This window comes from Rana temporaria, chromosome 12 (assembly GCF_905171775.1).
Source record: "Rana temporaria chromosome 12, aRanTem1.1, whole genome shotgun sequence".
Lineage (NCBI taxonomy): Eukaryota > Metazoa > Chordata > Amphibia > Anura > Ranidae > Rana > Rana temporaria.
The window spans coordinates 1,496,601-1,510,840 of record NC_053500.1 but is presented as its reverse complement, the minus strand read 5'-3'; the positions used below and the strand labels follow the sequence as shown (position 1 = coordinate 1,510,840).

General features: G+C 46.5%; 1 protein-coding gene across 4 annotated transcripts in view; it reads left to right on the top strand.

Annotated features, from left to right (window-relative positions):
* AXIN2 (axin 2) overlaps positions 1-13,989 on the top strand; it is a 47,180-nt gene extending 33,191 nt beyond the window's left edge. For 3 of the 4 annotated variants that reach the window (XM_040331520.1, XM_040331521.1, XM_040331519.1), the window contains exons 10-11: positions 2,291-2,452; positions 11,266-13,989. In XM_040331520.1, the coding sequence (XP_040187454.1) occupies positions 2,291-2,452; positions 11,266-11,392 (289 nt within the window). In that variant the 3' untranslated portion in view covers positions 11,393-13,989. Of the gene's footprint in view, positions 1-2,290; positions 2,499-11,265 lie in introns of all 4 variants that reach the window. The other variant, XM_040331522.1, reaches the window with a different exon arrangement.
* The last annotated feature ends 251 nt before the right edge of the window (positions 13,990-14,240 follow it).

Genomic DNA, 14,240 nt, shown 5'->3' with positions numbered 1-14,240 from the left:
CATCACTACCACCATCACCATCACTACCACCATCACCATAACTACCACCATCACCACCACCATCATCACCACCACCACTACCACCATTGCCATCACCACCATCATCACTATCACCATCATCACCATCACTACCACCACCTCCACCACCATCACCACTACCACCATCACCACCACCACTACCACCACCACCACTACCACCACCACCACCATCACCACCACCACCACCACCACCACCATCATCACTACCACCATCACCACTACCACCATCGTCATCATCACCACTACCACCTTCACCACCTTCACCACCACCACCACCATCATCATCATCATCACCATCACCACCACCATTACCATCACCACCACCACCACTGTGTACAAATCCTGTTTCATAAAGACATGGTTTGAACTGCTGGGTGTGGAGGAACTTGAGGCCCTACACAGAGCCCTGACCTCAACCCTACTGATCACCTTTGGGATGAATTGAAAGCCAGTTGTCTTTTATTGGGTGCCCAATGTGGGCCCTGATATGCAAGTCGGGTCTCCTTATCCAACTTCAGTGCCCAACCTCACAAATTGTAGGAAGTCTTGCATGAAGAGTGGAGCCAGATCCATAAAGTCATGGCGTGACCCGTTTGGTGTGGTGGAACTGGAGCCCCGACCTCAACTCTACTGAACACCTTTGGGATGAATATGAATGCCAATTGCGAGCCCGGTCTTTTTTTTTTGGGTGCTAAATGTGGGGCCCGATGCGTGAGCCAGGTCTTCTCATCCAACATCAGTACCTGACCTCAAAAAATGGGCACAAATTCCTACAGACACCCTCCAAAATCCTGTGGAAAGTCTTCTCAGAAGAGTGGAAGATATTAAAGCCACAATGGGGGCAACTCCATATTAAATGGCCATGGAGAGGCAGGGGCAATCCCATGGGGGACAATCATGGGGGACAATCCCATATTAAAGGTCATGGGGGACAATCCCATATTAAAGGTCATGGGGGGCAATCCCATATTAAAGGTCATGGGGGGCAATCCCATATTAAAGGTCATGGGGGGCAATCCCATATTAAAGGTCATGGGGGGCAATCCCATATTTAAGGTCATGGGGGACAATCCCATATTAAAGGTCATGGGGGGCAATCCCATATTAAAGGTCATGGGGGGCAAACCCATATTAAAGGTCATGGGGGGCAATCCCATATTAAAGGTCATGGGGGGCAATCTCATATTAAAGGTCATGGGGGGCAATCCCATATTAAAGGTCATGGGGGGCAATCCCATATTAAAGGTCATGGGGGGCAATCTCAAAATAATGGTCATTGGGGGGCAATCCCATATTATTGGTCATGGAGAGGTGTGATGGTCAGGGTTCAACAGACTTTTAGTCACTTAGAGTAGGAGGAAAACTTGCACAAAAATATTACCTGGTAAATGTTCCCTCCCCCGTTGCTTTTCTACTCTCGCGGACATTTTTACTGAATTGCCGTGTAAATATGTTTTTCTTGTGGTCACGTGACCTTAAAGCACCAATGCTGTCCCCTTTCTCTGATGTTGTTTCGGGGTGGAGGCCGTGAACTCTCTGCCCGCCGACAACGCCCCGGAGCGGTGGACACCGGCAAAGTGATGTCACTATGCTATGGGATTGACCAGCGTTGTTGGCCAGCAGAGAGACACGTGCACCAGCCTGAGTTTTGCAGTCATGTGACCACCCAGAAGAACTTGGAAAACGTGGATTTAGAGGACGATTCGGTAGAAAACAATCTACAGGAGTATAAAAGTAATGGGGGGGTGATAACATTTATCAGGTACGTTGTTGTGTAGCCTTCCCTTGCAGTAAAGCCATCATCAAAGTTCTGAAGGTAGTGGGAAGCACGGAACGCACACCATAGGCGTGCGCACAGGGTGTGCCAGGTGTGCCCAGGCACACCCCAATTACCCTATGCAGACCAGATTTCCCCTACTGTCCTGGTCCCCCCCCCCACAACGCTTCTGGCTTCCCTCCTCTCGTCTCCCGCCGGCTGTTGCTGCTGGGGTGTTATGAGTGGAGGAGGAAGAGGTCGGTAAATATGTAATTTACTGGCCCCTTCCCTTTCTGAATGAACAATGTAAGTGATCGGTAATGTGTGTGTGTGAGCTTTGGGGTGCACACCTGTGACGCACACAACGGTTGGCCTCCTTTGGTCCACCATGGTAGTGAACTGTGAGGATGATCGGGACATGCCTTGGTTTCCATCACCTGTATACACCAATGTATTATAATAATAATATTAATAACAGTTTTGTTTTTCCTTCAGGCAAAAAGAACCAAAGAGACAGCCGGCCGCCCCTCCCCCCGGAGAGCTGACGGTGACATATTTCTTCTGTGGGGAGGAGATCCCGTACCGGCGGATGCTGAAAACGCACAGCCTGACGCTGGGCCACTTCAAAGAGCAGCTCAGCAAAAAAGGAAATTATAGGTACGAAGCCAGCACTATTCACGTGTAAGGATTTCCCTCCGACAGTGTGAGTGCAACTTACCCAACCCTACCTCACCCCCCGCCCCCATCACCAGACTCCACCCTCCATCACCAGACTCCACCCTCCATCACCAGACTCCACCCACCATCACCAGACTCCACCCTCCATCACCAGACTCCACCCTCCATCACCAGACTCCACCCCCCATCACCACTCTCCACCCCCCATCACCACTCTCCACCCCCCATCACCAGACTCCACCCTCCATCACCAGACTCCACCCTCCATCACCAGACTCCACCCTCCATCACCAGACTCCACCCTCCATCACCACTCTCCACCCCCCATCACCACTCTCCACCCCCCCACCCCCCATCACCAGACTCCACCCCCCATCACCAGACTCCACCCCCCATCACCACTCTCCACCCCCCATCACCACTCTCCACCCCCCATCACCACTCTCCACCCCCCATCACCACTCTCCACCCCCCATCACCACTCTCCACCCCCCATCACCACTCCCCACCCCCCACCCTCCATTACCAGACTCCACCCCCCATCGCCAGACTCCACCCCCCATCACCACTCTCCACCCCCCCACCCTCCATTACCAGACTCCACCCCCCATCACCAGACTCCACCCCCCATCACCAGACTCCACCCCCCCCCATTACCACTCTCCACCCCCATACCCATCACTGATTAGCCCAAATACAAAGGAGAAGAGTTTTTTTTACTTATCCTCTATAAATTGTATTGTATTGTATTGGGAGTGATTCTTACTGTGGGGGGAGGGGACTCTAAAGGGGAGGAGACCGATGTACAAGGGACACACCATCGGTAACGATTTCGAAAAAGTAGGGGTTTTGGGGATTTTGAAGGTGCAAAATTACAACATTTATTTGAAAAAATATTTATTTGTAAAAGTTCAAAACGTGACAGAATATAGAAAATCCATCCAATGATACAATACAGTTTCAAGAATGTGCAAGCTGAAAAAATCTCTCTACATGTTTTCGCCACGATTAGTAGCTTCCTCAGGAGAATCAGCCACTTCAATACCGGGCATTTTCACCCCCTTCCTGCCCAGGCCAATTTTCAGCTTTTAGCGCTGTCACACTTTGAATGACAATTGCGCGGTCGTGTGACGTGGCTCCCAAACAAAATTAGCGTCCTTTTTTCCCCCCACAAATAGAGCTTTCTTTTGGTGGTATTTGATCATCCCTGCGGTTTTTATTTTTTGCGCTATAAACAAAAATAGAACGACAATTTTGAAAAAACAACAACAATATTTTTTACTTTTTGCTATTATAAATATCCCATTTCTTTTTCTCAGTTTAGGTCGATGTGTATTCTTCTACGTATTTTTGGTAAAAAAAAATCGCAATGATCGTATAGTGATTGGTTTGCGCAAAAGTTATATCGTCTACAAAATAGGGGATAGATTTATGATTTTTTTTTTTTTACTAGTAATGACGGTTATCTGCGATTTTTGGCAGGACTGTGACATTGTGGCGGAAACATCGGACACTTTTAACACTATTTTGGGACCATTCACATTTATACAGTAAGCAGTGCTATAAATATGCACTGATTACTGTATAAATGTGACTGGCAGGGAAGGGGTTAACACTAGGGGGCGATCAAGGGGTTAAATGTGTTCCCTGGGAGTGATTCTTACTGTAGGGGGAGGGGACTCTAAAGGGCAGGAGACCGATCGGTGTACCTATGTACAAGGGACACACCATCGGTCTCCTCTCCCTGACAGGACGTGGATCTCTGTGTTTACACTCCATCATTACACACAGAGATCCACATCCCTGGCTCTGTAACGGCCGATCGCGGGCACCTGATGGACATCGCGGCTGACAGGCACGCGCATCGGCACCTGAGTGACACGGCGAGCACAGCTTTTCCCCGATGCGTGCCCACGGCGGCGCGCAGGGAACTTGTAAACAGTAGGATGTCTAGGGACGCCCTCCTGGCAATTGGGCACTGCGCTGTAGACGTCTTTCGTCTATAGCGCCGGCGTGAAGTGGTTACATTTATCAGGCACTATCTACTGGAAATAGAAAGAAAACAATACAGAAAATTACAAAACAGTACAAAAATATTTATTTGTAAAAGTTAAAACGTGACAGAATATAGAAAATCCATCCGATGATACAATACAGTTTTCAAGAATGTGCAAGCTAAAAACTTCTCTCTACATGTTTCGCCACGATTAGTAGCTTCCTCAGGAGAATTAGTCACTTCAATACCGGGCATTTTCACCCCCTTCCTGCCCAGGCTAATTTTCAGCTTTTCAGCACTGTCACACTTTGAATGACAATTGCGCGGTCGTGCGACGTGGCTCCCAAACAAAATTGGCGTCCTTTTTCCCCCACAAATAGAGCTTTCTTTTGGTGGTATTTGATCATCCCTGCGGTTTTTATTTTTTGCTCTATAAACAAAAAAAGAGCGACAATTTAGAAAAAACACAATATTTTTTACTTTTTGCTGTAATAAATATCCCAATTTTTTATTTTATTTATTTTTTTCTCAGTTTAGATCGATGCGTATTCTTCTACGTATTTTTGGTAAAAAAAAAATCGCAATAAGCGTATAGTGATTGGTTTACGCAAAAGTTATAGCACCTACAAAATAGGGGATAGATTTATGATTTTTTTTTTTTACTAGTAATGACGGTTATCTGCCATTTTTGGCAGGACTGTGACATTGTGGCGGAAACATCAGACACTTTAACACTATTTTGGGACCATTCACATTTATACAGCGAGCAGTGCTATAAATATGCACTGATTACTGTATAAATGTGACTGGCAGGGAAGGGGTTAACACTAGGGGGCGATCAAGGGGTTAAATGTGTTCCCTGGGAGTGATTCTTACTGTAGGGGGAGGGGACTCTAAAGGGCAGGAGACCGATCGGTGTCCCTATGTACAAGGGACACACCATCGGTCTCCTCTCCCTGACAGGACGTGGATCTCTGTGTTTACACTCCATCATTACACACAGAGATCCACATCCCTGGCTCTGTAACGGCCGATCGCGGGCACCTGATGGACATCGCGGCTGACAGGCACGCGCATCGGCACCTGAGTGACACGGCGAGCACAGCTTTTCCCCGATGCGTGCCCACGGCGGCGCGCAGGGAACTTGTAAACAGTAGGATGTCTAGGGACGCCCTCCTGGCAATTGGGCACTGCGCTGTAGACGTCTTTCGTCTATAGCGCCGGCGTGAAGTGGTTACATTTATCAGGCACTATCTACTGGAAATAGAAAGAAAACAATACAGAAAATTACAAAACAGTACAAAAATATTTATTTGTAAAAGTAAAAAATGACAGAATATAGAAAATACAATAGACTTTCAAGAATGTGCAAGCTGAAAAATTCTCTCCACATGTTTCGCCACGATTAGTAGCTTCCTCGGGAGAATTAAAATGATCAGGCACTATCTACTGGAAATAGAAAGAAAACAATACAGAAATATACAAAACAATACAAACATTTTTTTTTTTTAGATAAAGTACAAATTTGTACTTTATCTCCAATTGTTTGTATTTTTGTATTGTTTTGTAAGTTTCTGTATTGTTTTCTTTCTATTTCCAGTAGATAGTGCCTGATCATTTTAATTCTCCTGAGGAAGCTACTAATCGTGGCGAAACATGTGGAGAGAATTTTTCAGCTTGAAAGTCTATTGTATTTTCTATATTCTGTCATTTTTTTACTTTTACAAATACATATTTTTTTCATATAAATGTTGTAATTTTGCTCCTTCAAAATCCCAAAACCCCTACTTTTTCTAAATTAGCCCAAATACAAACTGTCCGTGTTGCCCTACAGCAGGCATTCCTCCTCTTCTAGTTGATGTGGGGCAGCACAAACATTTCATATTCCTTTACTGTACTCATTTATCCAGCACTGGCCAACGATGTCATTACTGTGCCACACTAAACCACGAGACCTCAATCGTAGTTGGTCACATTCAGATGGACTCGTTCTCCGATATTGAAGATGTTGTAAAGCTTCTCCGACATAAAAACAAAATGCAATGATCTGCAAATCTCAGAAACACAAAATGTATTTGCAATTTGAAAACGTATCAAATTTTTACTGAGAAAATGGATCATTTGAAGAAAAAAATAAAAGAATCAGGCGATTGTGAAATTGATGGCAGAAACACGTCTCAAAAAAGTTGGGACGGGGCACCAAAAAAGCTGGCAAAGTAAGTGATCCTAACCAGCAAGAGCTGAAAGAACATGTTGCCGCTAATTTGGTTCATTAGCAACAGGTGAGTAACATATTGGGAATTAAAAGAGCATCTTAAAGAGTCAGAGTGTCTCAGGAGTAAAGACGGGCCGAGGTTCACCAATCTATGAAAAGCTGCCTCTAAAAATTGTCGAACAATTTGAGAACAATGTAAAACTAAACATCTCATCATCTACAATACATAATATCATCAAAAGATTCCGAGTATCTGGAGAAATCTCTGTGTGAAGGGACAAGGCCGAGACGCAATATTGGATGGCGGTGATCTTCGGGCCCTCAGATGTCACGGCAATAAAACCAGGCATGATTGTGTGATGGACGTTGCTGCATGGGCTCAGGAATATTTTCACAATCACTGTTTGTGAACACAGCTTACCGTGCAAATCAAGAAATACAAGCTAAAGCTCTATCACGGAAAGAAGAAACCATATCTGAACATGATCCAGAAATGCCACCGTCTTCTCTGGGCCAAAGCTCATTATAAATGCTCTGTTGCAAAGTGGAAAACTGTTCTCCGGACCAAAGCTCATTATAAAATAAATGGTCTGTTGCAAAGTGGAAAACTGTTCTCCGGACCAAAGATCATTATAAAATAAATGGTCTGTTGCAAAGTGGAAAACTGTTCTCCGGACCAAAGCTCATTATAAAATAAATGGTCTGTTGCAAAGTGGAAAACTGTTCTCCGGACCAAAGCTCATTCTAAAATAAATGGTCTGTTGCAAAGTGGAAAACTGTTCTCCGGACCAAAGCTCATTCTAAAATAAATGGTCTGTTGCAAAGTGGAAAACTGTTCTCCGGACCAAAGCTCATTCTAAAATAAATGGTCTGTTGCAAAGTGGAAGACTGTTCTCTGAACCAAAGCTCATTATAAATGAAATGGTCTGTTGCAAAGTGGAAGACTGTTCTCCGAACCAAAGCTCATTATAAAATAAATTGTCTGTTGTAAAGTGGAAAACTGTTCTCCGGACCAAAGCTCATTCTAAAATAAATGGTCTGTTGCAAAGTGGAAGACTGTTCTCCGAACCAAAGCTCATTATAAAATAAATTGTCTGTTGTAAAGTGGAAAACTGTTCTGCGGTCAGACGAATAGAAATTTGAGTTTATTTTTTGCAACCATGGGTGCCGCGTCCTGCAGACTAGAGAGGATCGGGTCTTTCTGGCTTGTTATCAGTGCTCATATGACAATCTGGCATCTCTGATAGTATGGGGTGGGGGGGCATTGGTGCATATGGAATGGGCAGCTTGTACATCTGCAAAGGCACCATCAATGCTGAAAACTATGTCCGGGTTCTAGAGCAGCATATCCTTCCATCCGGACAACGTCTTTTTCAGGGAAAGCCTTGTATATATCAGCAGGACAATGCTGGACCGCATACTGAATCTGTGACAGCAGCATGGCTTCCTAGTAGAAGAGTCCGGGAGGCTTCACTGGCTGCCTGCAGTCCAGACCTTTCACCAATTGAATATATGACAAAGAAGACCCAGGAGTGCTGAGCAGTTAGAATCCGATATCAGGCAAGAATGGGACAACCTTCCTCTCCCAAAACTCCAGAAACGGATCTCCTCCCTTCCCCGACCTTTACAGAGTGTTGGGAAAAGAAGAGGGGAAGCTACACTGTGCTAAACATGGCCCCGCCCCAACCTTTTGATATTGGAGTTATACTTTGCCAGCTTTTTGTTACCCTGTCCCAACTTTTTTGAGATGTGTTGCTGCCACCAGTTTCACAATGACCTGATGTATTTATTTTTTAATGGTCTTTTTTCCCTGTTTAAACATTTTGTATGTTTTTTATTTTCTATTGTTAATCCGAGTTTGAATTTTATGCAGATTTTAACAGTGCCCCAAACTTTTTGGAACTGGGGTTCTATTTTATATCTACACGGGTAGCACAAACTTCTTAAACCAATCACCATGGAATGTGACCAAGGTAGATGGTCCAAGAAGAGGATAAGAAGGGTGATCGTTGTGGAACCGATTGTTCTAGTTGGATCATCCCATCCTTGTTGTCAGGGTGTCTGCATAGATGGTAATCCTTCCAGTCACGTGACTGAAGGTGTAAATTGTCCAGAGTAGAGATGTTAGAACGGCATAATATGTTGAAGACAGATGGTGATGAAGGCCTCCACCTGTGTTCAGGGATGGTCGCTTCAGTTTGAAGTAGATGGCATATTTCAGGCCTCTCATGAATCAATCCTCTCTGTTCAAAATGTGCACCCCGCTGACCTCAAAATGTCCCTTTTCCTTAAGTTGTAAAAAAATAGCCTCGGCCTGTAGAATTTGCCCTCCTATGTTCACCAGTAGAATTCACAGTCTTATGTTGGCTGTAGAATTGCAGAGTCTCGACCTGTTGAATTTCTCCTCCTATGTTCAATCTTGACCTGTACAATCTGTCCTCCTATGTTGGGTTTTGACCTGTTGGATTTGTCCTCCTCTGTTAAACCTTGATCTTTCGAAATTGTCCTCCTATGTTAGATCTTGATCTGTTGGATTTGTCCTCTTATGTTGAATTTTCACCTGTAGAATTTGTCATCTTGTATTTGGTCTTGACCTGAATAATTTGTCCTATGTTAAATTATGACCTGTAGAATTCGTCCTCCTATGTTGGGTCTTGACCTGTAGAATTTCTCCCCCCCATGCGGAGTCTTGACCTGTTGAATTTCTTCTCCTATGTTGAATCTTGGCCTGTAAAATTTGTCTTCTTGTGTTGGGTCCTGAATTGTACAATCTGTCCTTCTATGTTGGGTCTTGACTTTTAGAATCTGTCCTATGTTAATTTATGACCTGTAGAATGACCTGTGGAATTCATCCTCATATGTTGGGTCTTGATCTGTCGAATTTGTCCTCCTATGTTAGATCTTGATCTGTTGGATTTGTCCTTCTATGTTGGGTCTTAACCTGTAGTATTTGTCCTCCTATGTTGAATCTTGATCTGTTGAATTTTTCCTTCTATGTTGGGTCTTGATCTTTCGAATTCGTCCTCCCATTTTAGATCTCAATCTTTCGAATTTGTCCTCCTATGTTAGATCTTGAGCTGTTGGATTTGTCCACTTATATTGTGTCATGACCTGTAGAATTTGTCTTATGTTGAATTTTGATCTGTCAAATTTATCCTCCTATGTTGGGTCTTGATCGCTAGAATTTGTCCTCCTTTATTGGGGCATTTGTTTGTTGGGCGGTTGCTTCATCTCTCCAGTGTACCGATCTTTGTATTCCTCACTATACTGCAGTGCATATACCCAGGGGGCTTTCCTTGTGTTGTAAAGTTGGGTCTGAAAATACACGGGGAGTTTTCCTGACACTCCATGATGAATATATTTCCTGGGTGTCCTGGTGTGCCCACCATCCCTGTGCTGAGTTCCCGGGTCTGTACACCCGCTGTGCCCCATTATGAGGGGTTCCCACCATCCCTGTGCTGAGTTCCTGGGTCTGTACACCCGCTGTGCCCCATTATGAGGGGTTCCCACCATCCCTGTGCTGAGTTCCCGGGTCTGTACACCCGCTGTGCCCATTATGAGGGGTTCCCACCATCCCTGTGCTGAGTTCCCAGGTCTGTACACCCGCTGTGCCCATTATGAGGGGTTCCCACCATCCCTGTGCAGAGTTCCCGGGTCTGTACACCCACTGTGCCCATTATGAGGGGTTCCCACCATCCCTGTGCTGAGTTCCCGGGTCTGTACACCCGCTGTGCCCATTATGAGGGGTTCCCACCATCCCTGTGCCGAGTTCCCGGGTCTGTACCCCCGCTGTGCCCATTATGAGGGGTTCCCACCATCCCTGTGCTGAGTTCCCGGGTCTGTACACCCGCTGTGCCCATTATGAGGGGTTCCCACCATCCCTGTGAGATTTTAGGTTTTTATTATGGAGAATGTAACAGGAGGAGCCATATCACCCCCAAGGTGGGAGGAGTCATAATGAAACTATGGTGGGAGATCTTACCCCTGGAGTCTCTGGGAAATATTAAACACCAGCAGATAAGTCCTTTCAGTAGACTTCACTCATAAATAAAAATTGAACTTTGGATAAACTGACCCTTTAACAGGTTATTTCTGATTGGTTGCTGTGTGTTCCCACCTCCTCTGGGAATTCCATCATTAAACAGGCTTAGATCTTTATTGGGATTTAGAGGAATTGGAAGCTATCGGCACATTGGAGGAGGGAGAATGGTGAACGTTTTGGGCCATTACTATGAGGTTTGGCTTCAGGCTCCATCATATTTACCCCATAGGATCCCAAGCGCGTCGAGATCCTACGGGGCAAATGACCTCGCTATATCAAGATGCCACACAAGTCATATTACAGAGCGTTCCACTCATTGATAGGTGCAGCCCTGGCTCCCCCGGTACATTTCAACCAGTGTGCCTGTTCCTAGGATAACCTCACCTGTGATAATAATCAGAAATCCCAACTCCCCCCCCCCCCCCCCCCCACCACCACCACCATAGACAATACAAGTATTGATCAAGGATTGATGTTTGGATATTATGGGCTGTGAAATGTTCCCTCCCCCTCAATGTCTCTCTTCTTCTCCCCCACAGGTATTACTTTAAGAAGGCCAGCCAGGAATTTGAGTGCGGCGCGGTCTTCGAGGAGATCCGCGATGACAACGCCTTCCTCCCCACCTACGAGGGCAGAGTGCTGGGTAAGGTGGAGCGCATCGACTGACGTCCCTGGTCATGTGTCCTGATCCGCGGCCCAGCGGGAAGAGCAGAGCATGAAGGCCAATGCATCTGGTGAAGAGAAGAGACTTTACCATGGTGGACCAGGAAGCGCGATGGATCTGTGAAGATAAAATGTACTTTCGGTTTATTTATTGTATGGGAAGAGAGAACCACTATGAGCACCGCCTGTAAAACCGCGGAGGAGCTCCTGGAAAACGCCGGCGGGCGGACGGAGAGGCATACAGCATCGTGTTTGATATTTATTGACCTGGCGGAGCTTGCTGTGACCTTTTTGCTGCTTATTGATCGGGAGAGACTGTGGCGCTCCACCATGATCTGCTCTGATGTCGGGTGGGAGGCAATCGCTGCTCCTGGTGCTTCCATTGATGGGGGCTCGTCACACTGGTGAGCACTGAAGCTCTTGCCTGTTCCTGTGTTGTCGCTCCCTCATGGCGATTAGGCTGCGTTTTCGGCCATCTTGTTGGAGGAAGTGACACTGTAGGAGCAGACGAGCGCTCTCTGCCGCCAGTTTGATATTATTGCATGCGGCTGCGGGGGGGTTGTTGGAAGGTTGACCTTCAGTACCTTAGAACTTCATTTCAAGGGGCATATAATCCTTCCACAACCTCCTATCCGTACAGTGGCCGTATAAAAGAAAGGAGGGGCTAGTAGCTGTTTGTAAGAAAGGAGAGGCTGAGCTCCAACGGGAGGGGCTTAGCTGGGTGTGGCTCTATTGGTGGTGAAGGGTAAAGGACATCCGGAATGTGACCGGTCCAGGAGTAGCGTTGCCTTCCTGCCCCTCTGGCGCTTTCTAAGCTAAACAATTGAACTCAATGCACGAGACTTTGTTAGGACTGAACAGTGTGGAATGGCCCAATCATGCGCCACCGTTCTGCCGGGAATTTCATGCTGCTTTGTGAAACATTGGCGAATTCTTTTGCGGCACTTTGCCACGGTGTCGCTGTGCCTTTTCTGTTTTCCTTTGTCGTCTCCTTTAATTTATTCCCCTGTCCCATTACCAGCCCCCCCCCCCACGTCGTGTCACCTGACCAAATACTCCAGTGTTTTAATTTATTTTCCGGTTGGGTCACGGCACAAATGGATTTTTCAAGACTTTCCCTTTGCAGACTCCAAATGTAATTGAGCGTGGATTGTGCACCAGGGGTGCCGGCTGTCCTAGAGACCTGTGTTATATGACTGCAATGGTGTATCTTTTGGGTTCAGGATAGCGCTATAATATGGGTGACACCTCACCCTCCTGCCTGGCCTCAGAACCCCTGGAAGCTCCAATGCCCAAACATTTCACCAGTCATGGCTACTTTGAGACCTCCACCATCCCCAATGGGCAAAACCTCAACCTCTTGCCTGGCCTTGGCACCCCTGGAAGCTCCAATGCTCAATTACTTTACCAGTCATGGCCACCTTGAGACCTCCACCATCCCCAATGCGTGAAACCTCAACCTCTTGCCTGGCCTCAGCATCCCTGGAAGCTCCAATGCCCAGTCATGGCCACCTTAGACCTCCAACATGCCTAATGGGTGAAACCTCAACCTCTTGCCTGGCCTCAGATCCCCTGGAAGCTCCAATGCTCAATTACTTCACCAGTCATGGCCACCTTGAAACCTCCACCAGCCCCAATGGGTGACACCTCACCCTCCTGCCTGGCCTCAGCACCCCTGGAAGCTCCCATGGTTGTCAACTGTCAGTAAATTCATGGACAGTTGGTGAAATCTGTTCTTCTAACAAAATGACCATGAATTCTCTGACAGTTGGCAACCCTGGCTCCAACGTCCAGTCATGGCCACCTTGACACCCCCACCATCCCTGATGGGTGACACCAGTGGGAAGTCTTTGTAAATGGTCAGAGACATTTTCTGGTTCCTTTTGGGGACGCTGTAAACAGAGGTGTCCCCAGCAATGGTGACATGACCTTTGACCTTTAGACACAGACCCCCCTATGATGTCATCAGTAGAAACCTTTACTCAGAGGGGGGCCGCCTTTGCTGACCTCTTGTCAATGGCTTCAACATCCAACAGCTGAAGTTCTGACATCCAGGTCATGGACTCTCCACCATTTTCAGGAGGTCAGCGTTGGCCGCCATCGTCTTCCTCTCAGAAAAGGTTTCTTCTAAAGGTGGATCTGTCATGCAGTAGTGAGGGATTTGTTCCTCAGCCAATGACTGGGCCAAGGTTTGAGGCCCTTCATGTCTCCCAGAACATGGTTTCTCCCCCTCTAGGTGTACACACATCATATTAGACCCCCCTGCCCCCCAAGGACCCCTTCTGGGGTAGTCCGCCTGTATGATATGTGTGTAGATATTGCCCCCCGTGTACAGTCCGGTATCCGTGCCTGGTGGTGAGCGATCACCGTTTATAGATATTACCCCCTCATCGGCAGGGTCAGAATCTCCCCTTCTTCTGCGAGGGGTTATTGTATATCATATATATATATATATATATATAAATAAATAGAATATATGCCTCTTTTCATATGTAATTCCAGCTCTCGGCGGCCTGTGCAGCGTATGGTGTAAATGGTACCGGAACTATTCTGATGAAGAGATGTAGCATTTATTAAAAGTTTTCTATTTTTCAAATCGATCCTCGTCTCTTGTGTGTTGCAATCACCAGGGGGGAGGTACTATGCGCAGTGGGTGGGGCTTAGCTCCTCATTTTTCTTATTCAGGTAGATGTAAACCTTGTGTGATTTTTAATCCTGTATTCATCCTTTTTCTATCCCAGCATTGCTGGTCTCCTGCAGTCTTCTTTGGCCACTTCCTGTCTACATGTTCCGCATCGTTGTTCGGGAGGGACCGCCTTCCTGATGGGGCCCAATGACTGACAAGGGAAGC